General features: G+C 42.5%; 2 protein-coding genes across 13 annotated transcripts in view; both read left to right on the top strand.

Moving 5' to 3' along the window:
• Positions 1–18,748, top strand: part of dop1a (DOP1 leucine zipper like protein A) — a 52,234-nt gene extending 33,486 nt beyond the window's left edge. For 2 of the 3 annotated variants that reach the window (XM_034229418.1, XM_034229428.1), the window contains 21 exons: positions 129–229; positions 329–594; positions 1,860–3,963; positions 4,589–4,700; positions 4,843–5,025; positions 7,406–7,531; positions 7,626–7,760; positions 8,065–8,120; positions 9,274–9,378; positions 9,906–9,972; positions 10,194–10,338; positions 11,123–11,202; positions 11,766–11,875; positions 12,497–12,646; positions 13,603–13,664; positions 14,356–14,508; positions 15,201–15,337; positions 15,464–15,519; positions 15,611–15,775; positions 17,838–17,967; positions 18,138–18,446. In XM_034229418.1, the coding sequence (XP_034085309.1) occupies positions 129–229; positions 329–594; positions 1,860–3,963; positions 4,589–4,700; positions 4,843–5,025; positions 7,406–7,531; positions 7,626–7,760; positions 8,065–8,120; positions 9,274–9,378; positions 9,906–9,972; positions 10,194–10,338; positions 11,123–11,202; positions 11,766–11,875; positions 12,497–12,646; positions 13,603–13,664; positions 14,356–14,508; positions 15,201–15,337; positions 15,464–15,519; positions 15,611–15,775; positions 17,838–17,967; positions 18,138–18,446 (4,752 nt within the window). Of the gene's footprint in view, positions 1–128; positions 230–328; positions 595–1,859; positions 3,964–4,588; positions 4,701–4,842; positions 5,026–7,405; positions 7,532–7,625; positions 7,761–8,064; positions 8,121–9,273; positions 9,379–9,905; positions 9,973–10,193; positions 10,339–11,122; positions 11,203–11,765; positions 11,876–12,496; positions 12,647–13,602; positions 13,665–14,355; positions 14,509–15,200; positions 15,338–15,463; positions 15,520–15,610; positions 15,776–17,837; positions 17,968–18,137 lie in introns of all 3 variants that reach the window. The other variant, XM_034229408.1, reaches the window with a different exon arrangement.
• A 1,488-nt stretch (positions 18,749–20,236) lies between these two features.
• snap91a (synaptosome associated protein 91a) overlaps positions 20,237–23,801 on the top strand; it is a 56,762-nt gene continuing 53,197 nt past the window's right edge. For 7 of the 10 annotated variants that reach the window (XM_034229377.1, XM_034229330.1, XM_034229355.1 and 4 more), the window contains exons 1-2: positions 20,237–20,598; positions 20,910–21,090. In XM_034229377.1, coding sequence (XP_034085268.1) covers positions 20,961–21,090 — 130 coding nt within the window. In that variant the 5' untranslated portion in view covers positions 20,237–20,598; positions 20,910–20,960. The remainder of the gene's footprint in view (positions 20,599–20,909; positions 21,091–23,801) is intronic. The other 3 variants (XM_034229321.1, XM_034229385.1, XM_034229371.1) reach the window with 1 other exon arrangement.

Raw genomic sequence — 23,801 nt, 5'->3', positions numbered from 1 at the left:
GCAACACACCCCCTCCTTTTCCCTTCAGTCTGTCCTTCCTAAACACATTATACTACTACGGTTTTAGCCAAGATTCCGATATTCCCAATGTCTGTGAAATCCATGCTGAAGCACCTTTCTGCTTTCAGAGAATACGCCTGGAGTCCCATGTGAAGTTCTCTGTGCTGTGGCATCTGACACGAGACTTGAACATCACCAAATCCTCTCCTTTTAATCGCACATTTGACAGGTTTGTTGGCCACATAAAACATTTGCTAAATGATTTGAAGTACTTTTCAATTTGTACAATTGTAATTTCACTGCCTTTCCTGTATTTTCCTTCCTTCAGATCTCTCTTCATCATGCTCGACAGTCTGAGTTTTTGGGATCCGTGCACTAGCGCTGTAGGTCGGGCTTGGCTGAATCAGGTGCTTCAGAGACATGACATCGCTCGGGTTTTAGAGCCCCTCCTCCTCGTCCTGCTCCACCCAAAGACCCACCGTGTATCCATCCAGAGGGTACAGTCCCAGCGCCACTGGGCCCAGGTCTTCCCTGAAGCACAGGAACAGGGCCCATCAGAACCCCTTTTCGCCAGGGATTCTGGCTTCTCAGACAGTAAGCATGGGCCAGAATAGCTGCATTTTCTATTTATGTTTACGAGCAGTAGTGTGGCACACACATCCACAGCTTGTCGACTAAAGTACAGTAGCCGAGTGTTTTAAGTCACGCCTTTACTTAATACAATTATTACACGAAGGATCTGTCGTCTGAAGCAAGACAGCACATTTGTTATTGCTCCCACTTTCTCCACGCCAGCAGTGCACATTGCAGCCCTTTTTTTTCTTCTTACCTTTAACAATAAAAGCCTGACACATAGCACATCAATGGTAACCAGAAATAATTTAAAACCCTCTCTCTTTTCCTCCGTACCCAAATCTCTAAAAACGGGGGTACAACGGAGCTGATCCAGATTTGCGTCCGATATGACGTCATATCAGGCACGGCACAATCAGAAAGTTGCTATCAGAAACAATGCCCGACTGTTTAGGACGTAATATGGTCGGTGTTCACATTAGCATCGCTAACACTCAGAGCTAACCTGTACTGGAGAGCATGTGTGTGAAGAAGCAGGAAATAAAAAGGAACTCACCTTGTGGTATAACCGGCAAGAGAGAAAGCCTTTGAGCTCCAGACTGTTTCAGAAATAACCCTTGATAATCCATGATATGGCGTTTCATCACGGCAGTATGTAGCTGCCGGGTCCCGCATGAGCTCAGCCCCCTCCTTTTTTATTTCTTATACATTTTTTTTTTAAAGCTTTATACCCAAAATCAGCACTTTTGAAACAGGAAGTGAAATAGAGGGATATGAGGCATGGCTAGAATGGGTGATCTGTTTGGTATTTTGACCAAAACACTTCATAGACATGTTTTTTATATATTTGTATATATCTGAGACCTATGCTATTGCCTAAAAATAGCATGATATGTGACCTTTAAATGAACTTGCAGTATTAGGCTGCAGTGTGAAGGTGGAAACTGGTGAGTTAACGTGTAAAGAGCTCATCTTACTTTAAACATTCCTGTTTGGATTCTAAACTGCCTTGCACTGACTTTCTAAATATTCTCAGTTTTGTAATATTTAATATTCATTTAAATAAATAAAAACTTTAGGATTCATGTTTATTTATCTATTATTCCACTATTGTTCATGACTATTTAGGTTTTGCTGTAGTATCGTTTCAGTATTGGTATTTAGGCTTGTATCTTATTAAAGTCCTCATTTTGGAATCAGAACAACCCTAAACTGCTAACTGATCTTGAAACGCACCTGCTTTCACATGTCCAGCTTATGCAAATGTTGTCCTCTTTTTTCCTCAGACTTTGCTCAGATCCAAGGGGACAGGTTGGCCCCAGATGATTTCCGAGGCCTTGTGATGGGGGACATGGAGCCGTTCTGCCTGACTGTTAACCCCCTGAGTGACAGCCTGTCCTTACTGAGCCTGAGCAGCGAGAACCTGCATCTAGCTGGTGAATATCAGCCTGCCGACCAGCAGGGGGAGCTCCAGAGCTCTGAGTCCAGTGCTTCTCATTCATCCGCCGGGGAAAATGGCAGCTTTGAGGAACCAGAAGTTGTCAGCAGCACAAACCAACAGCCTTTGGACGACATGTCTGAAGAGTCTATAGAGGAGGCTGTGTCCTTTGTTATTAAAGAACTAATAGACAGGGTTTTGAGTTTAATAGATGAGGGGTCTTTTGAACTCTCATCTCAACCTGAAAACTGGCCTCAGACAGACACTGACAGCACTTCCTCAGAAAACTCCATTGGTCCCTGCCTTGACGCAGCCCCCCCCCCAGGCTCCAACCACCAGACTCTGCCTGAGATGCTGGCTGGAGGCACGCTGGATTTCCTCTCGGTTTCACAAGTGGATGTATCTGTGGAGGAGGAGGAGCACAGAGAGGGCATCACACGTCACAGTTCATCACCTTCCATCGTCACGTTGCCAGATAGCTCAAATCCCCCCACCCCAGAACACCGCCTGCAGGTCGACGAGCTTCAAGCCCGCAAACGTAGCCACAGCAGCAACCAGCTCAGCCTGAAAGGGAAGATCCTGGAGAGGCTGTCGGACAAATCTCCAGGGGCCAAGCCCAAGATGAAGAAGGCCAAGAGGAAAGAGGAGGAGAGGCAGAGGAAGCTGGCCAGTCAAGCTGAGAAACTGCGGCCGCCGAGTATCTTCTTCGGGGACAGCCTGGATCTGGAGAACTGGTACAGCTGCGGGGAAGGGGAGGTGTCGGAGATCGAGAGTGACACCGGCTCGCCCAGCGGGGGCTCCGTAGGGACCGTTGGGGGGGTCAGTGTCACAGGACGCAGATCATCCTCAGTCCCACCTCGTTTCAACATCCATCCTCTTTATCAGCATGTCCTGCTCTACCTCCAGCCGTACGACTCCTCCCGAGCGCTCCACGCCCTGTCAGCGGTCGCAGCCATGCTGAGGGCCGCTCCCTCAGGGTTCGTGAGCGCCATCTCCACCACCAGCATCAACAACACCTACACTCCGCAGCTGTCTCTGCTCCAAAACCTCCTCGCCCGTCACAGGGTCTCCGTCATGGGCAAAGACTTCTACTGCCCCATCCCCCAGGACTCACACTCCCACTCGTTCCGCAGTGCAATGTACCTGGAGATCATCATCTCACTCTGCCTCTACTTCCTCAGAAGCTACTACTCCGCCCACCTGACAGCAGGCCCCGAGGACTTGGCAGGAAACCGGGCCATGCAGCTGACCAGCGTCGAGGTTCTTACACTCCTTTTCAGCGAGCTCTCCAAAGTCACGGGCGGCTCGGCTAAGGGCTTCGCTAGTTTTATCAGCGACGTCCTCTCCAAGTGCAAAGTTCAGAAAGTGGTTCTCCACTGCCTGCTCTCCTCCATATTCAGCGCTCAGAAGTGGCACGAGCAGCGGGTGGCGGGGGTGAACGTGGCCACAGTGGAGGAGGGTCTGTCAGAGGACAGCGTCATCAACCTATCAGAGGACCAGATCGACAGCTGCAGCGCCGTCCAGTCCCAGCTGCTCCGACTGCTGCAGAGCCTCGTGGTGCTCGAGCACAGGGTGCTGGTGCCGGCCGAGGAAGGAGGAGAACCTGTACCTGGGGGAGGGACGGGAGCTGGGGGAGGTAATGGTGCCGGGTTTGAGATCCTGGGAGGGGAAGTGGAGCACCTCAACCCTCAGCAGCCGATGACGTCACTGCAATACCTCCACGGACAGCCTATCACAGCGCAGGGAATGTTCCTGTGCGCAGTGATCAGGGCGCTGCATCAGCACCACGCGTGTAAGATGCACCCCCAGTGGATCGGACTCATCACAGCCACCCTGCCGTACATGGGGAGGGTGCTGAGGAGGGTGGTGGCCTCCGTCACTCTGCAGCTGTGCAGGAACCTGGACAATCTCCTGCAGCAGTATCGCTATGAGACCGGGATCACTGACGTCAGGTATGAACAACTTCATGGTTAGTACCGATCAGATATGCTATTATCAAAAGCCATTCTACGTTTATGATATATGAATTCAATTCAATATGCTTTATTGGCTTTAGTGTAGCAAAGACACTATAGCCCTGGATATATCCAAAACATCAAGTACTAATGACATTTTAAAGAAACAGAAAAAGTTACAATTCATTCAAATCAGAAGAGGTGCGATGCAAAACAATATCTTAGCAAGGAGCTTTATTATTTCTTGTAAATAATATTTTGTTACATTTTTCATATAAATGTTGAAAGCTATTGGCCTATAAATCAAATGACATGACAAATACAAATAATTTGTTTTTAATTACTGAACTAAGAATAAACATTTCATTATTATTTATGAATTGTAATTTCATAAAGGAGTGACTGATTTACCAAAAGTGTAAATGTGTGCAGAGCAGTGTGTATATAGTAGATGGTGTGTTTTCTACTTCATGTATTTCTCCCTTTTCTGCCACAAGATGTCCCTCTTGGCCACAGGATGCAATACAGATGCTCTTTTACATCATCAATTCTTCTGATAGTGTTGAGAACTTCATAGGAAAATATATATTGATGACCCTGTATATTTTCCTTTATGTTGTAGACCCCAGTGGATGGCTCTCTGCATCCCTCCTGACCTGATTCTCACAGTGCTGGAGGGGGTGACAGCCATCATCCATTACTGCCTGCTGGATCCCACTTCCCAGTACCACCAGGTGAGGGCGCCGCGCACCTACATGCTGTTAATAATGCTTTTTCAATTCTCAGTGAATGTTTTCAACTCTCTGCACATACAACTCTAATTGCAGGCCTAAACATTAGTTAACATTCTGTCGTGTTGCATTTTCTGCCTCTCAGCTACAAGTGAGCGTGGACCAGAAGCACCTGGCTGAGGCTCGCTCAGGCATCCTGTCCATCCTCCACACCATCATGTCTTCTGTCACCCTGCTGTGGAGCATCCTCCACCAGGCTGACAACTCCGACAAGCCAGCTGCCGCCTCTGCCGCCTCCACGTCCAACATCAACCTGGGCTCCACTAAGGTACAACAGGCAACCCTTACTCAGAATTAAAACTCTAACGATTTAAAATAAGGTCATACCATATGACAAAAAACAAATGAAATGTGAGGAAGGGCCAGAGACAATCTGTCTAAATGTACCTCAAAGAGATGAAAGAAATGGCAGATATATGGGTCATTCCAGAATTGGTTGACAAATGATCCTTATATATTTCACTATTTAGCTATTTAAATGTTGTCTTGCCCAGGTAGAATAAATGCAAATGCAGCTAACATATTTCTTTACATAAGCTGAAATGTCTCCTGCAGCACTGCAGATGAAAAAAACGTATCTATAGTGTGCACTGCAGTGTACACAGCCAAGTGAGAAACTGCTCGGTCTTAGATTTTCTACAGAAACGAGATTCTAACTCCATACATATATTAATACTTGGACTCCTAGTCCCAACAGTAAGAATGTCATCTCATTACAGGCACTGAAGGACCTTTCAGCAATTACAGCTCTGTGTTTTCATGCAAGTAGTTATTAGCCTGTCCAGATGATATTAGTTTTTTCCGGCGGTGGGTTGGAAAATCAATTACACTGAGATAATACGGAGGTTTTTATCCTGTAACATAATGTGTAATCATTACATGCCCTGTGTCCCTGCATGAAGGAATAATAGGCTGCTTACTTAAAATTACTTTTTCAACTACGACCTTTCTTAGTTTGAGCATTTCATATTTGGCAGAATACACATATAAAATAGCGATTAACTTTTCTTTTTTTTTGTTATACTTTGTTTTTATTGAAAATAATTGCACTGAATTCCAAACGTACATACTGTCATTTAACTTTGACATTCAAAAATACAATTTAAATTTGCATCCACATGTTGAGGTGCAACGGGCATCTCAAAAATCAAATGAAATGAAAAATAAAAAACGACTGTCCAAAAGAGCCCTTGTCGGGAGTTTAAATCTCAATGGTTTCCTGGATTATCTTGACCAATGTGTTTGTCTTCTTCTCTATATAATGTCCATCATTTCCACTGGTCTTCCATCTTTGGTAGACTTAGTCTCAACCGATGTGCCAGTTTTTCCATTATGTAGATTTCCTCTACTATCTCCATCCATTGTCCTTGGGTAGGGATATCCACTTGCCCCCATTTCCTTGTGATGGCTTTCTTGCTGGCTATCAACAACACTTTAACTAAGCATCTATCTCTTGGTTGTATATCATTTTCCGTAAAATGACCCAAATAAAGAATCATAAAACTCTTGGGGAAATCATATCCGATTATCTTTTGTACGACTTTATGAACCATTCCCCAAAAACGTTGTTATTTTTGTGATATTCCCTCCGGCATGGTAACTTTACATTTGAGTATCTGTTTTTAACCTTGGGTGTTATAAAAAAAACAGATCAGATTTTTCCAAGAGAACTCCCTCCATATCCGCGAACTGGTGGATGATTGGTGTATTCTCCACATGTTTTGCCATTCATTATTTTCAATTTTCGTGTTGAATTCTGATTCCCATTTTTCTTTTATATACGTGGTTGAATATTTGTTCATTGTTAGTGTTTGATATAGTACAGATATAGTCCGAATTCTTTTTCCTCCATACAAATTGATTATAGTCTGAATCACTTCATTCACGTCCTTGGAGGGTGTTCCCCTGATGTGTCTTCTATAATAATCCCTTAGTTGTAGATATCTATGTCATGTTTCCCTAAATCGTATTTATCTTTCATATCCTGAAAACTCTCTAGTTCCCCTTTCTTCTCCAAAGTGCACCATGCTGTGATTCCCTTGGTCACCCACCGTTTGAAACATTCATCTTGTCTTGCTGGTACAAAGTTACTGTCAAATGCTACCCATTTCAGTATATTTATGTCTTCTTGTATTTTGTGCATTTTTACTATTTCAAACCATAACTCCAGTGTGAATAATGTAATTGAATCCATATGATTTTTTATTATTTTGTATGTGTCCTTATATCTCCTATAATACTCTGAATAGGGTATTCTCCAAATGCTCTTTCAATTTCTTTCCACTTAGCTGTATAATCTGGTTTACACCAGCAAACTATGTATCTCAACTGGGCAGCATAGAAGTGTTCTTTCAGATTCGGGAGGCCCATACCCCCTTTATAAATAGTGATTAACTTTGAGGCAGAAAGTATTGTTTAACAATTTTTTTTAGTGTCAGTTAACATGATAAATGTGGAATGTACCGTGGACTCATATTTAAAAATAAAGTGTCTAATACTTAGAGGAAATACTACTGTGTTTGATTCCTGCGTTGTGTTGTGTTGTTAACAATAAAAGACTAGGGTGAGACTGGATTGTATCTGAAGTAGTTTGCATAGCAATTTATGAGCTGTTTCTGTCTAACCTAACTTATTTGTTTGTGCTACAGAACCTGCGGCAGCAGATCCTGGAGCTGCTGGGTCCCATCTCCATGAACCACGGTGCTCACTTTATGGCAGCAATTGCCTACGTTTGGAATGAGAGGAGACAGGTCAAAACTCCCGTCAGAAATAAGGTGGGTGTTCTGAGAAACACTGTGAAATAAAAAGTACACCCACCCTTTAGGTTGTATCGTTGTGTTAATCATTATATCCACACCATGTCCCCAGGTGATCCCTGTAGCCAGTGAGGAGCAGCTGCTGCTGGTGGAGCTGGTCCGCTCAGTGAGCGCCATGCGCACTGAGACCGTGATGCAGACGGTCAAAGAGGTCCTGAAGCAGCCGCCCGCCATCGCAAAGGACAAGGTAGGTGTTGCTGTTGCCATTAGTTTTAATGGTTTCATTTCTATCTCATTTGCCATCTGCATGAAGCCATTTAAGACAGTGCAGAACTCTTTAGCTGTTTTGACTGCATAACATTAACATGTATTGAATTTAATGTAGTCCTTGATTAAATATATATATATTATTTTCACGCTTTTCTGCAATAAATGCATTTCTTCCATTTAAAAACAACAAAACTTTGATTTTATCTCTTTTAGTTTCAACTTGTCCATAATGTCGATAGTGAGTCATTACAATACCATTTGTTCCTTACGGTTCCCTACAGAAGCACCTCTCCTTGGAGGTGTGCATGCTGCAGTTCTTCTATGCCTATGTCCAGAGGTGAGTCAACAGCAGTATAATACTTTTACTTTATATTAGGGCTGTCAAACGATTACAATTTTTAATCAGATTAATCACAGCTTAAAAATTAATTAATCATGATTAATCACCATTCGAACTATGTCCAAAATATGCCATTTATTTATGTATATTGTTGTGGGAATGGAAAGATAAATGAAAGAAGGCGGATATATCCATTTAACATACAGTATCTATGTTTATTATAACATTTTTCTGCGTGTCAAAATGAAAGACAACCCACACACCTATCAATCATCAAACCGTGGGGTCTTAATTCATTACGTGTTGATTTCTATCAACGGGGGAGTACTTCAGGAAAGTCGACGGGGGGGGGGGGCTAGTGGAGTACTTCGTGACCACAGAGTGTGAACGTTGTGATCAGCTGTTTTAGCGCAGTTCTCCAGTGAAGGGGGGGGGAGTCTCCCTCCGCAGCCGGTTGGCGTAGTTTTGGCACAATTCCGTTGTACAGACCGACGTTAACAGCAGCACTGTCTGTGCACACGGAGACCGACTCTGTCGTCCGGTGATCTAACCGCCTTCTGGAAAAGCTTCACAAGTACGTCGGTACGCAAATGCGCTTTGTGACACAAGTGACGGTACGCATTTCAGATTACGCACATAACCTGCGTACCAGTTATGTGCACCCCTGTACTACAGCAAAAGTATTCTCCGTCGGGACTTCCTGCAACAACACCACGCCGTTATCAAAGATGTTCTATTGAGAAGACGATCACTACGTGACAAAAGTTTTCAAAACCGTGGCTACTGAAATCAATCTTACTAACTGCTGTCTGTGCAATTTACTACGCGCGAGTTGGCGGACTATATTTTGCTTCCTTTAACATCATTTTTCATGGTGGGGCTAAGCCATTTCTGGTGTAGCCTACCCCAGCCATACCCTGGCGCTGCCACTGGTGGCACGTATGGGGCGGGCCATTCTGCACATGCCTTAAATGCGTTAAATATTTTAACACAATTAATTCAAAAAATTAATTACCGCCGTTAACGCGATAATTTTGACAGCACTACTTTATATATTTTACTATTCATTGTAATGGATGTCACTTTTGACATCTTCTAACCTCTAGAACATGTTTACATGGCATTCATGATTGTTTCCTGTGTGTTCTAGGATCCCAGTGTCCAGTCTAGTTGACAGCTGGCCCTCCCTGCTGGCGCTGCTGAAGGACTCGGTGCCTCTGGGCCTGCCTGCCCCGGGACAGTTTCTTATTCTCGGGTCAGTTTCACTATTTTCTCACATCATCATCATCATCATCATCATCAATGTATCAGCTCTGTAGATGTTAGTGGCTGCTCACAGTTCAATTGCGACACCTTCCACTTTCATATTTTTAAAGATATAATACTGGTAATTTTGGAAAATAAACGTCACTAACAAATATCACTATGAAACTTTCCAGTTAAGTCCTTTTAATAAAACCATTCTTTTTTCTTTTTTTTATAGTTTTCTGAAATGTTAGGTTAAAATATGCAAACGATGAATTGTCTTATTGTGGTACACACTTGCACACATTTCTGGAACAGTCTGAACAATAATTAATAAAAGATAACGTATATGTAATGTTTAAGTATGCATTCTAAGAATTATCCAGAATTACTTAGTAACCTATTTTGAAAGAAGACATGGCATTGATGCAAAACAATCCAACATCTTAAAAATGAAAAATATATATTTGTTTTTGTACCTGTAATGTCACGCCTTAACTTATTCAACATAACTCCCTTTCTCTTTGTTTTCCCTAGAGTTCTAAATGAGTTCATTTTGAAGAATCCCAACCTGGAGAGCAAGAAGGACCAACGGGAGCTGCAGGTAACTACTCCAGCCACCTCCATTACTTTTTAACCCTTCATTGTTTTATATTACATTTTGTAATAGGACAATATTTATTTCCTTTCCTTAATGCTCCTTGAGCTTTTGGTGTTTGTTTTGATCCCCTTAATTAAAGGTTTGACCTTTATCTCATGCTGTATAGTCATTCAGAATCATACAGTAAAATGGTACACATGTAACTGAATATAACTTGTATCCAGGATGTGACCCATAAGGTGGTGGAGGCCATCGGGACCATTGCAGGCTCCTCTCTGGAGCAGACCACCTGGCTGAGGAGGAACCTGGAGGTGAAGGCCTCTCCTCAGATCGTCGTGGATGGAACCAACCTTGAAGCTGATGTAGAAGGTGAGCTGCTGCCACTGACTGCACTGGATGGAGCAAGGGCTGTTGAGGAACACCATATGTTTATCATTGGAAATAATATATAATAGGTATTCCCACTCAACGTCCTAAACAAAATGTGTAACACTACTTCTGATGTCAATGCCAGAAGAGGTTTAAGGGATAGTTTGAAGTGAAGTTATATGAGGTACTTATCTATAGTCTTCTATTATCTATCCTCATTGTCTTAAAAGCACGACAGTTTAATGAGTTTTACTGTACCGCAGTCGTAAAATGTAGGCTGAAATGTACCTCATTTAGCCTTGGTCATGTGTAGAAGCCCATGAAAATCTAGTTTAAATGCATTCCACATTTAACTATGTGTAAAGAAATACATTTTGCTGTCCGAATCCACAAGAGAATCCACTGTTCGGTTGCCAGTGAGTCTCTGTCCTGACATACGGTTTGTTTATCCAAGACTTGATCCACATCAGTTCATTTTAAATGTACAGTAAGTCATGCAGGCAGCCATTAAACTGAGCTTTTTTGTAATGGTGTTTGCGGCAATCTGTATTTAGGCAAGGGTGAAAAAATGTCTGTGTTCATACCAGAGATGTTTTATTGTGAGGGATTCATGTTATCCAGCTAAATCCAGTGTCGAGAATACTCTGACACTACATGTGAGAGGTTCAAAAGGGATCACTTTTGCGCTACAAAAAGCTTGTGAATGTATATTTGGCTGTGTGCTTCAGCCTGGCAGTAGTAATGTGTTTGGCTGCTGCTAACGTTTGGTATGTGTGTTTTGTAGATTTAATGCTCACTGTGATGGAGGCCTCCAGCTTCACTCCATCAGTGTACAGCGTTCACGCCCTGACGCTGCTGGCTGAGGTAAAACACTCATGTGATTCAGCAAAACCTGCATTACTCATGCCATCAGTCAGTGCCCCCCCCCCAGTTATATATTGTTCATCTTGATTATGTCTCGAACTGCTCTCACTCACATTTAACGGCCATGTTTAGGCTTGTTGTTCTAAACCACAGCCTTGCATCACACTCACCTTCCGACAGAGATCCTAAGAGCTGAATTACAAACACCTCCCCACCCCCACTTCAATTCCTATTAGTGGAACAATGAATCGATCCACTGGACTGAGCGTGGTGCTGTGAATCAGCGGCTTGGCGTCTTCAGCTCAGTGTAGAGCTAATGATGCCTGTGCTTCACTGCTGTTAGCAGCTTATACTGTAGATGAAGGGGTTTATTCCAAGCAATATATCACTCAAACGCTGCATTGCACTTTGCTGGTGAAGTAATATACATACTTTTCCAGACAAGGAATCAAAGATAATCTATATTTTGAGATCAATGCCCACTTTCTGTAACGACCCCACTTAATGTTGCCATGCCTACTGGCAGCTATGTAAGACTGACCTGAATAAATGGGGATTTCCAGGTGCTGGCTCATCTGTTGGACATGGTGTTCTACAGCGACGAGAAGGAGAGGGTGATCCCACTGCTGGTTAATATCATGCACTACGTCGTGCCCTACCTCCGCAACCACAGGTAGGGAGGACATTGTTGCTACTGGGAATTCTTCTGAACTTCTGACAAAAAGTTCAAATCTTAAAATACATTTCTGAAATATTATTCACATTATCTTTGGGTGACTTTTTGTTTTCAAAAGGATATGTATAATACAAGGAATTTTCATTTTTACACGCGCAATTATGCTTTTTGGGTGTTTTCCTTTTCCGATAGTGTGTTATAGGTTTTGTGCATGTTAATGGGCTGCAAAGGCTAACATCCGAAATGTAATGCCAGAGGGAGTTTCTCTCCCACACAGTTCCTGGTTTCAGACAGAGGGTGAAAAGAGGTGCTGCAGCACAGGCAGTATGAGACAAAAAAAGAGTTTTTTGAACATTAAAGCATGGAGACAGTAGAGGCAACAAATGCAAATATGAACCTGAAAATGAGCATAGCATGTCCTGTTTAATTCAGTAGATTATCGTTTGTAGGCAGGGTCTTCTCTGCAGCTCTAGAATACTTTATTCTTATATTTTCCCCTTACCAAATATTTTTTAATAATTGTGCTTCTGTTCACATTTAAAGTATCAAGCATGAAGGTGCAACACTTGAAAGGTCAACGTCATATGAAAGCTTACCATTTCCTGTTCCTGCTGGCAGTGCTCACAACGCCCCCAGCTACCGGGCCTGCATCCAACTGCTGAGCAGCCTGAGCGGGTACCAGTACACCCGGCGCGCCTGGAAGAAGGAAGCCTTCGACCTCTTCATGGACCACACCTTCTTCCAGATGGACTCCTCCTGCGTCAGCCAGTGAGTAGGAGAGGAGAAAGTGACAGTCACAGATGGTGTTAACATGTAGCTTAAATGGTGACAATGACGGCAAGAGACATTTTAGACATATCATCTTAAAGGAGTCTTACACCCAAAAATAAAAAGTCAGAGATTGTCTCTGTTATCGTTTAATTGTGTTAGGGAAACCTTATGCACAGTATTTGCATCTTTTCTTGGTCATCTAAAAAAAAAAATCAGTGTCAGTGTTTTTGTGTGTGTTATTTTTAAATGTTATTTTTATTCTCAAGGAAATCCTATGAACCACTGTATACAGTTTTGCTAAATAACATAAGAAAAAATACATAATGAAAAGATTAGGACAAATAAATAATAACTTTTAAAATAAATTGATAAAATATAATATTTTTTAAAACTAATTGCATTCATAAGGAATAACAAAACAGAATATCTAACCACATGTCTATCTATCTTCTATAGAGGGACGTATCAGTGCTTTAGAACAGAACAAGTCATTTTGTATCTTTACTATATTTTACTTGACTAATGGTTTAATTTAATTTCACCACATGGATTTCTTAATAAAAAAGAATTTTTCACCGACAAATACAACCAAAAAGTGTAATCGAACAAACGCTTGAATGTTGACCAAATATTGTTAAAAATGTATAATTTCTTATGTGTAGGCTAGATAGATGTAGCAGTGTTTTATAAAGGGTAAAGGCATGCCCTTCTTTTTTTAAATACCCTTTAGTTTATATCTATATATAATAGATTAATTTAATTTTACCGCATTGATAATGTACATGAAATATAATCTCACCAATTTCCACCGAATATTTTCCACTGAATATTCCATCAACATAACTTTTTAATGGTGCACTTTGTTGCCAGATGTAAGGGGGTTATGTTTGTTTATAAGCTTCATGTTTTCTCATATTAATCTCACATCAACATCAATTCTCCTATTTGTTCAGCTGGAGAGCCATCATTGACCACCTGATGACTCATGACAAGACCACATTCAGAGACCTCATGAGTAAGCGTGATCATTCTTAAGTAGAGTTAGATTTATTTCCACTGTGAGTGTTTACGGACCATTCAGCAGCTCGTCTTTTTCTTCCTGACGTTTGCAGGGCACTGAGTGTTTTGCCCTTTTCATGCAGAATTAATTGTCTCCATCAAACCCGCAGTTACATTTCCACTCCTATTACTGTAGCCCATTCAGCTGCACAAATATATAAGTAAAACAAGTCAAGTCAGTTTTATTTAGATATATGATATCACAATATCACAATATTACACATTTGCATAATGGGGATTTACAATCTGAACACCCCCTATCTAGGGCTGCCCGATTATGGCAAAAATCATAATCTCGATTATTTGGGTCAATAATTGTAATTGCGATTATTCATTGACTTTGAAAACATCCATTTATTGGAGAAAGAAAATGTGAACACTATGTTTTTAACAGTTGATTACCCTGAACTTTAAGTATAATTCAACTGAAAACCAAAAAAAAAATAAAAAAAATAATCGTTTTATTTCGATTACGTTGTTTTCGTAATCGTTGCAAGCCATAATCGTAATTGCGATTAAAATACGATTAATTGAACAGCCCTACCCCTATCCTTAGGATCTTGTTTAAGATTAAATAAGATGCCAAGTAAAACACAGACAGATGAGTTCTAGTAGGATGAATAATGAGTGTGTGTGTTTCCCTTCAGCCCGCGTGGCTGTGGCCCAGAGCAGCTCTCTGAGTCTGTTCACCAACAGAGACGCTGAGCTGGAGCAGAGAGCCATGCTGCTCAAACGCCTGGCCTTCACCATCTATAGCAGTGAAGTGGACCAGTACCAGAAATACCTGCCAGACATACAAGGTAACACCAACACACATAAACAGATACTGTATGTAACAGCGGTAATCTGTAGTATAGTTAAGATTCTTCTGTTGTATGAGGTAACTATCCACAGTCAGTGGAAAACCTACAGTACATGATGTTCTGTAGACATGAGCAGCAGCAAAACTTATTTTAGATACCTCGAAAAGTGTTCACAATATTTAGAATAGTTTCAATGCTTTCCCTTGCAGTTAGACAGCCCTTTCTCACAGGAAACAATTACCCATTATTTCTTTAAAACCACCAGACTTCTTTGATAAAAGAGTCATTTCAAACAAACAACCCTTTGCGTAGTAAAATGACTGTTTTGATGACAACGTAAAGCCGTAGGTTTAACACTGACTAAGAAAAGGTACCACTCACCACTTCAAACGTTCCTTTTAATAAATGTTGTTACAGGAGACTTTTGCTATGTTTCAACTTGAGGTGTATATCCCATAACTGTGTCCTTTGTGAGTCAGCGGATGATGCTAACTCAGAGAAACGAGGACTCTTAGAAAACAATTTGTATTGATGCAAAACGTGCAAGCCTCCTACAGCTTTTCGAATGTTTCATGAATGATATCAAACGCTTGTTTCTCTGAAATGGACATTATGATGTCTGCATTGGGATGTGTGAATGTATTATTTAACCACATGTGTAATGAGCAGAGACTTTGGTGTGTGTTCAGAGCGTCTGGTGGAGAGCCTGCGTCTGCCTCAGGTGCCCATCCTCCATGCTCAGGTGTTCCTGTTCTTCAGAGTGCTGCTGCTGCGCATGTCCCCTCAACACCTCACCTCACTGTGGCCCACCATGATCACTGAACTGGTGAGAAACGCAGACTCACTCTTCCCTCTTGAGCTTACTTACTGCATCTTATTTCTGTCCTCTAGACTCACACTCACAATCCATTACACACACTCAGTCACACATTCTACACCTGTCTCCCTGCAGGTTCAAGTGTTTCTTCTGATGGAGCAGGAGCTAACAGCAGATGAAGACATATCAAGGTACATACGTGATCCAAACTAGAAATAAACATCATAAAGTACTTCTTCCTGTGTTCCGTTTGATAACTTACCCTCTCCTGTCCACTTCTAGGACGTCAGGGCCTTCTGTGGCCGGGCTGGAGACGACCTATTCTGGTGGAAACGGCTTCTCCACCTCCTACAACAGCCAGCGCTGGCTCAACCTCTACCTGTCTGCCTGCAAGCTCCTGGACCTGGCTCTGGCCCTGCCTCCTGAGAGCCTGCCTCAGTTCCAGATGTCAGTACCAACAAGCCTTGCTCATAATATTCAAGCTATCCGTTGAAGAGATTCTGGGTTAAAAGTGTGTCAGTCAGTATATAGAATTGATAAATACTAGGGATGTAACGATACCAAAAACTCACGGTACAATAATATCGCGATAACAAGTCCACGGTACGGTATTTATCGCGATATTGAATAATAAAGGGGAAAAAAATAAAATGTTTTCAATACAAATTTTTTTACTCTAAAAATGTTTCTTTATTAAATAATACATCTGATTTGTACAGCATTTTAGTAGGATAGCAGTATTTTAAAGTGTCAAAAACAAAGTGACAGTAACAGACTGGAACAAGAAAACCAGTGTTTTTGTACTACCAAACAAAGTAGGCATTTTCTTTGTGCCACTGCATCTCACAAATAAACAAGGACATTTAATAATCAGACCCTGCAATAAAATAAATCAAGTGTCACTTTAGTTTTTCAAGTAACTCAACTCAAACTCACTAGTCACTCACTCAGCATCATCAGACAGGTTTTTAGGAATATGAGAATGTCCACATTTCCAGGTATTTATAAGCTGGGATGTTTGGGCATTTACAATATCCCCTGCTCTGGAAAAAACTCTCTCGCTTGGTACTGATGTTGCTGGGACAGCAGTGGTCGCGTTAACCGAATATTTTATTTAACAATGACGGAAAAATCTGAAAGCAGTCTGTCATTTTGACAGATTAGAACAAACTCGGAACAGCGCCAACGTTTCCCTGCAGCGAGGCTCTGGTGTTATGCCGTGGTATGCATGCCCTCCAAAAGGAAATTATATAGTTTCCAAAGGGCTCTGCCCTTGCATGGTTCAGGTCCTACCTGACAGACCGCAGTTTTTCAGTGCAGCTAGATGCCTTCTCCTCTGCAAAGGCCCCTCTTACTTGTGGGGTTCCCCAAGGCTCTATCCTGGGCCCCATCCTATTTTTATTTTATATACTGCCCCTAGGCTCAATCCTCACAAAACGTAACATTCCCTTCCACTGCTACGCTGACGATGTTCAGATTTATCTGCCTCTCAAAGGAAATGACAAACACTCACTACAGCAGTTGATGGATTGCCTGACAGAAATGAAGTCCTGGCTGAGCAGAAATGTTCTTAACCTTAACGAGAGCAAGACTGAAGTCATCTTTTTTGGACCCCAACCTCCAGCCTCTTCTGTTGACATTCTGGGTCCTCTTAAAACAAACATCCTCCCCTCTGTCATGAATCTTGGAGTGACTTTTACTAACACTTTTAAATTCGACAAGCAGGTCAGCAGCGTAGTGAAATCCTGCTTTTTTAAATTAAGAGTATTGGCCAAAACCAAGTCTTTTTTATCTTTTAAAGACCTGGAGAGGGTTATCAACGCCTTTGTGACCTCGAGACTCGATTATTGCAACGCTCTATACATGGGTATGGACCAGGCCTCAATTAAACGCCTGCAGCTAGTGCAGAACGCAGCGGCACGTCTCCTCACTGGCCACAAAAAGCGTGACCACATCACCCCAATTCTGGCCTCACTACACTGGCTTCCAATTCTGTTCCGAATTGATTTTAAAATCCTTTTATTAGTTTTTAAAGCACTAAATGGGCTGGCTCCGGCCTATATAGCTGAACTCCTCCAGCGCTACACCCCAGCCAGAGCGTTAAGGTCTGCTGACCAGCTGCTACTGGTAGTGCCTAAAACCAGGCTAAAAACCAGAGGGCACCGAGCCTTCGCGGCGGCTGGCCCCAGGCTCTGGAACACTCTGCCCCTCCATGTGAGGTCGGCCCAGACCCTAGGGGTTTTTAAATCTAAACTAAAAACTCACTTCTTCACCCTGGCCTTCTAATCAGAGCAGAGCACGACTCATGACACTTCCCTGTGTTTGATTTTTATATTTGATGTTGTAATTTATTGTCTTATGTTTACATCGGTAGGAATGTGTTATTTATTATCTGCATGTGCAGCACTTTGGCTCGACCGAAAATCGTTTTTAAATGTGCTATAGAAATAAAATTTGATTTGATTTGTTAAATGATGTGATTTCTGAGCGAGTCCTTGCCTCATTACAGGTACCGCTGGGCCTTCATTCCAGAGGCTTCGGATGATTCAGGGTTGGAAGTGAGACGTCAAGGGACCCACCAGAGAGAGTTTAAACCCTACGTGGTCCGACTGGCCAAGCTGTTGAGGAAACGAGCCAAGGTACAAAGAGACAGATGACTGCCTGTAATTAAGACTCTGTGCAGGGAGATACTTATTAAAAGCCTCTTTTTCATGCAGGTTGTAGCCTTTTAAATCAAGCGTCATTGTCCCCTACCTGCAGGATGTCACATGATTTGTTTCTACTTGTTATACATGTTCCCCTCCCACAGAAAAACCCTGAGGAGGACTGCTCCACCAAAACGCTCTCCTGGGAGCCGGGTCACCTGACGCTGACCCTGTACGTGATTCGCAGCATGGAGCAGCTGCTGCCCTTCTTCAACCTGCTCAGCCAGGTGTTCAACAGCAAGGCCAGCAGCCGCACAGGCCCCGCCTACTCCCGCAACCCCACAGACACCTCCTTCCCCGGACACAAGGAGGAGCCCAAACTGGAGAGCCAGAAAGTGTTCTGGAGTCGAGCTCGGCAGAACATCGAGGAGATGGTGGAGAAAGACTTTCTGGAGGGTCTGATCAAGACGTGAGAACACAGCGAGGGGGAGGAAAGGGCATTAACACACAACTGATCAACACTAGTGAAAAACCTCAACTTGTACATTCAAAGAACAAGGGAATACAAATGAGGGAAAAATAGTTTGTACATTTTCTTTTGTATTTATAATGATTATTTTACTTTTCCAATGCTATTGTATTTAATTTTAATTATTTGTAAATAAGAAGCAGCTTTGATGACTGCATTTTAACATGTCATGTGAGTCCTTTTGGACTAAGTGAAGATGCCGTGCCATTCCATATCGATGTGACTTAATAAAGATTTCTAACAGGATTTTCACTCTGTCCATTGTCAGCATATACTCATATTTTGCCTCACATATTCATCATTTGTGCAATAATATTACATTTTATTTAGAGGCGCCTTTTCAAAGCACCCAAGACACCTTACAATTCAGAAAGATATTCTTAAAGACAGTACAAAAGGAGAGTAACAGTGAACGCGTAGATCTGAACAGGTGGGTTTTGAGGAGGGACTTTAATGTGGTGGTTGTGTCAGACTTTAGGGTGTGTTGGGGGAGGGAGTTCCAGAGTCTGGGAGCAGTGCAGCTAAAAGCCTGAGCATCCATGGTGACAAGGAGTGGGGTGCAAAACAGAATTCAGTCTGATTATTAGAGCATCCTGAACCTCATCATGAAACTCGGATAGGTGGAACTCCTCGTTGGGATTACAGGTATTAAACACTTTAGGATTTATTGTGGATTGTCATGGAATTAAAGCAGGTGTTAATAATAACATTAACGATGTAAACATGTTTAAAATAAAATGCATTGTTAAAAGCTTTAACCTTTTTACTTATACACCTTACAAAGAAGCAGAGTAGTAGTAGATGGCAGATAATGTCATTGTACAATTTTAGATGCAAAAAGTGACCAGTGTTTTCACTAAAAAGCAAAGATTGTCGAAAAGCCAAACCTGAATATGAATCTGTAGCAGAACTTCTTGTTTTTATTTACAACCCCATTTAGAACCTAATTTAGGAGTATACTGCATTTCATGTATCACTCTCAGGGGGGAATTATTTTATAATATTGTTTGATATCAGGGCAAAACATTTTTTATTATAACGTCTATGCTTTTGCTTTAACAAACTTAATTGTTATGATGCCATCCATACAAAGAATAATGTGCCTTCGAGTGAGGGATAATAGATGGAATCAACATTAAGAACACTGACAGAATGCCATAATTAATGGAAATGGAAGTATTTGACACCATTACCAAAAATGGTATAAGGACTTCCACTTCTATTCTTTTCTAAAGCCAGTGGCTTTTCTAAAGCCAGTTGAGTAGCACTTGAAATGTTTTTGTTCTATGAAACCTGATGTACTTTTATGATTCTGTTTTCTTCAAGTTGTATTTTGTTGGACGAACGCGCTTATTGTAAGTCGCTTTGGATAAAAGCGTCAGCTAAATGTAATGTAATGTAATATTCAAGCAAAGAGTTGTCCTGCATATGAGCACCATGGACAGTGACGAAGGCAGCTCCTCATTCTGACTGGCTGCAGTTTGACATCATTTACTAAAAATAATGCTAACTGAGGCCGCACGCTTCATATGACCTTCATCGTGTGGCAGCAGCACGATGAGAAACCAAGCTTGGCTGTAGAGTAGCTGTATTAACCCTTCCTGTCCTCTCCCATCCACAACCTCCATCCAGCTCTCGTCTCTTCCCAGCTCTCGCGATGACAGAGGCAGCAGCGGGGTTGGTAATACAGCGTCACCTGACTCCGAGAAGAGGGCGGGGTGATGAGAAATAAAAAGATAAATTAATAATTAAATAAACTGGAGGATGCACATCCACTCGGAATACCGCCATCCAACTACCCGGGCTTAAAGCGCACATCGCCGGGGCTTGCAGGCTGACGGTGGGCCGCAGCAGAGAGGAAGCACGGGAGGAGGAGACGGGAAAACAGCTGCACTGGATGCTGGGGGGATGATGATGATGATGCCATCCAGGACCTGATGTTCTCCTACACACCCCGCTGAAACACAAGGACTGTCGGGCTGCTGGTGGAGAGGATTATCCAGGAGGCTGGAGGAAGGAAGCAGGGAGGAGGGGAGGCAGCGACTCGCATCATCCGGAGGGGAGCGTTGTGTCAGGCCGACAAATAACGCGGAACAGTAAGAAACTGAAAGGAAAAGCCTAGAATTAAAATCAGGATTTAGGGTTTTAGCAGTTGCCTTTATTTTTGAACGGATATCGATCTCCAGGGTAGAAAAGTCCAGAAACGCGTGCAGATCCAACCTAACCAGCCACTATTGTTATGCAACTTAGATAATTTCCAATTCTATTGAAAGTGTCCTGCTATTTCTCTTCTAGAGCTGTGTGCCTGTGGTACTTTCGAGGGCAACTGGGATTACTGACACCGGGGTCGTTCATTTCGGTGTGTGTGTGTGTGTGTGTGTGTGTGTGTGTGTGGGGGGGGGGGTAGGACCGTAGTGGCCGCTCTATAGTCTAGGTTCGGACTCCACGGACAGAGAAGATGTCGGGGCAGACTCTGACGGACCGCATCGCCGCGGCGCAGGCCGGCCTGACCGGATCCGAGGTGGCCCGGGCCGTGTGTAAAGCCACCACACATGAACAGACAGCTCCAAAGAAGAAGCACCTGGAATGTGAGTCATCTATATATCTATTCATCTATATCTATACATACATCTATCTATATATATATATATATATATATATCTATCTATACATCTATGTCCTCATCTATGTGTCCTTTCGACCCTCCATCAATCTTCCTCATGTAAAACTAGGCCACACACCAACACCACAATTGTTGCCACCCCCCATCCATTCCTCCAGTGTGTGTTAGTATGCTTTGGGGGTGTTCATCAGCATCACAGTATGTGCTTACATGTACATCCATACTGTACACAAACCAACATTATGCTTTAATTGAACAAACCACCTATTACCCACTTACAGCGGGGGGTTCTTCCCCCATTGTGCTGGCAGATGAGCATCAGAAGGAAGCCACAAAGCCTTAAACCAGGCACTTACTGCCTGGAGACCGGCTCCCTCCATGTTGCTCCAGTGGTGTTTGTACTACTAAACACACACACAAGCCTTTGCTTGGGTCCCCTATGATAGTGCAGAAAGGTGTGTGGCACTGCAGCATACATCACTGCCTGTTTTCTTGGTGCAATTTGTTGAATTGTTGGCAAGGTGCAAACAAGGGAGGGAAAGGATGGAGGAAGGGTACCAATTCAATTTCAAGAAGCCAAGCCTATAAAGCATTTGGAAAAGGCTTAATGCAGCATTAACTGTAAATATGTAGCATATTTGAGAGCAGTTATCAACCATCCTGAGCATCCATACATACATTTGATTAAAATGTGATGAACAAACCCACAAATGATGCTACAGTGGATTTAAGGAAGGTGATGTTTAGAAAGGTGTCACAGGGTGCTAGAAGGGTTTGCTCTTCATACACAAACACATGTGTACATGTCCATGATTCTTTCAGTCATGATGCACCAGAACTCAAATTGGATATCTATTGCCACACACATAACAATAAGTTATCCATGTCTCTTCCACTCAATGAGTCATACAGCTTAATTAGCCGATTAAAGCCCAGATATTAAAAAGGTAAGATCAGCGAATCCCTACTTTATTTGACATTAATGTGTATCTTTTAGGTACTCAAATTCGAATGGGTTCTTCCCACAATTTCACACATTTTCATGAAAGTCAGTTCAGATGAATGGACTATAAAAGTATAAACGTATTAGATAAACGTTGGCCTTAAAAGATCATATACACAATGTACACATACTTTGAAGACCTTCCCCATCAGGAAATCATTTAATCTGACATTTATGTAATTATCTTAACCACAGGTTAGTGTACAGATTACTTATTAACACCAGACATGCACTGTTGGACCAGATATGAGCCAATCCAGATTTAGCCATTCATCATGTCCTCAGTATCAAATCTGAAGAAATGGACCAAGATGACAAACTCAGACCCAGCGGGAGGAATCGATCCGCCTGTCTGTTCGTGTCCAGACTAAACAATTTGAATGAATGATGAACTGCGTTGAATCATAGCCGAGGGGAGCTGGCCAAAGTTTGTGTCAGCACTCTGTTGTGGTGAATACAGAGAGAGGAAGCACTGCCCTCCACTTTTGGCTCTCTCAGTCACCTACAAAAGAGCTCCCTCTGACTAATGGATTGTTGAATCCATGAGCAAACATACTTATTTCTTTATGTCCCGAGTGTGGGGGAAACCTCTGGAGCAATTGGAAACAGGACTCAGAGGGGCACGAGGAGAGCTGGAGCTTTGATGGCAAACACTGACGGTTTATTTGGAGTTACGGCCGGAGAATTGACAAGACAGGTGGTGTGTCACGAGTTGACACGGCGGTTACCAAACCAATTCTGAAGAACTCTTCTGCAGCTCAATGTTTTAACTAGTTCGGAGTGGAGTGTAATAATCAACATTCTTTATCAGTGAGACTAAAGCAATATGGACCCTGAATCTAACTAGCTCTCGTCCATAGAAAATAATGTGCGCCAGGGAACCTACAGTACGTCCCTGAAGAGTAAACTACCTCATGGCGGCTTGTGCTCTGTCATAGACTGGCAACAACAATGCGCCCAAGCTGCCCCTCCTTAAGAGAGATAGCAGCAATACCCAAGGCCATAGACATATGCCATGGGAAAGGAGACAGTGAGAGGAGAACATGATGATCTGGGTCGAAGGTTGAATACCTAAGCAAATGATTCCCTAACACCGAGGTTTTGCTTCTTCAGCCTTGCTTGGTCATGGTTTGACTAGTAGCTTATAGGGGCTAATGAAAGCTAAAGTTAGCAAACGTTTAAACAGACAGCTGTTTCGTAGAGATTAATAATTCAGTTTGTGGACTTTTTGGGTTGGTTACTGTTGCACTCAAGCACATCACGTGTATGTCTTTAAAGAAACTACCTCGACATGTTCTGGGTTAGCAGACGGCAAATGCTGTCCTATTATCCAAAAATGACGGTCATAATGGCCGCTGTTTAGCAAACGATATCACCAACTGGCTATCAAACTAAATACGGAGATGAAAACTCGAAAGCATAACTAGTCATCTTTACTAGATGACTGTGTTGGGCGGCAAAGTGGTGCAGTTGTTAGCAATGTTGACTCACAATAAACCCAACTTTCTGTGTGGACTTTCCAAGTTCTCCTCGTGTTACCGTTGGTTTTCTTCATGTTTTCCGGATTCTATCGAGTGAACCCTTCCTTTTGACCAATGATAGCTGTAAAAGGTTAAGTAGTTACACATAATGGATGAATGCATAGCATAAATTGATCCAAATCACTTTAGCTG

This window comes from Gymnodraco acuticeps, unplaced genomic scaffold (assembly GCF_902827175.1).
Source record: "Gymnodraco acuticeps unplaced genomic scaffold, fGymAcu1.1, whole genome shotgun sequence".
NCBI lineage: Eukaryota > Metazoa > Chordata > Actinopteri > Perciformes > Bathydraconidae > Gymnodraco > Gymnodraco acuticeps.
The sequence above is the reverse complement of the archived record's forward strand: the minus strand, read 5'-3'. Positions and strand labels throughout refer to the sequence as shown.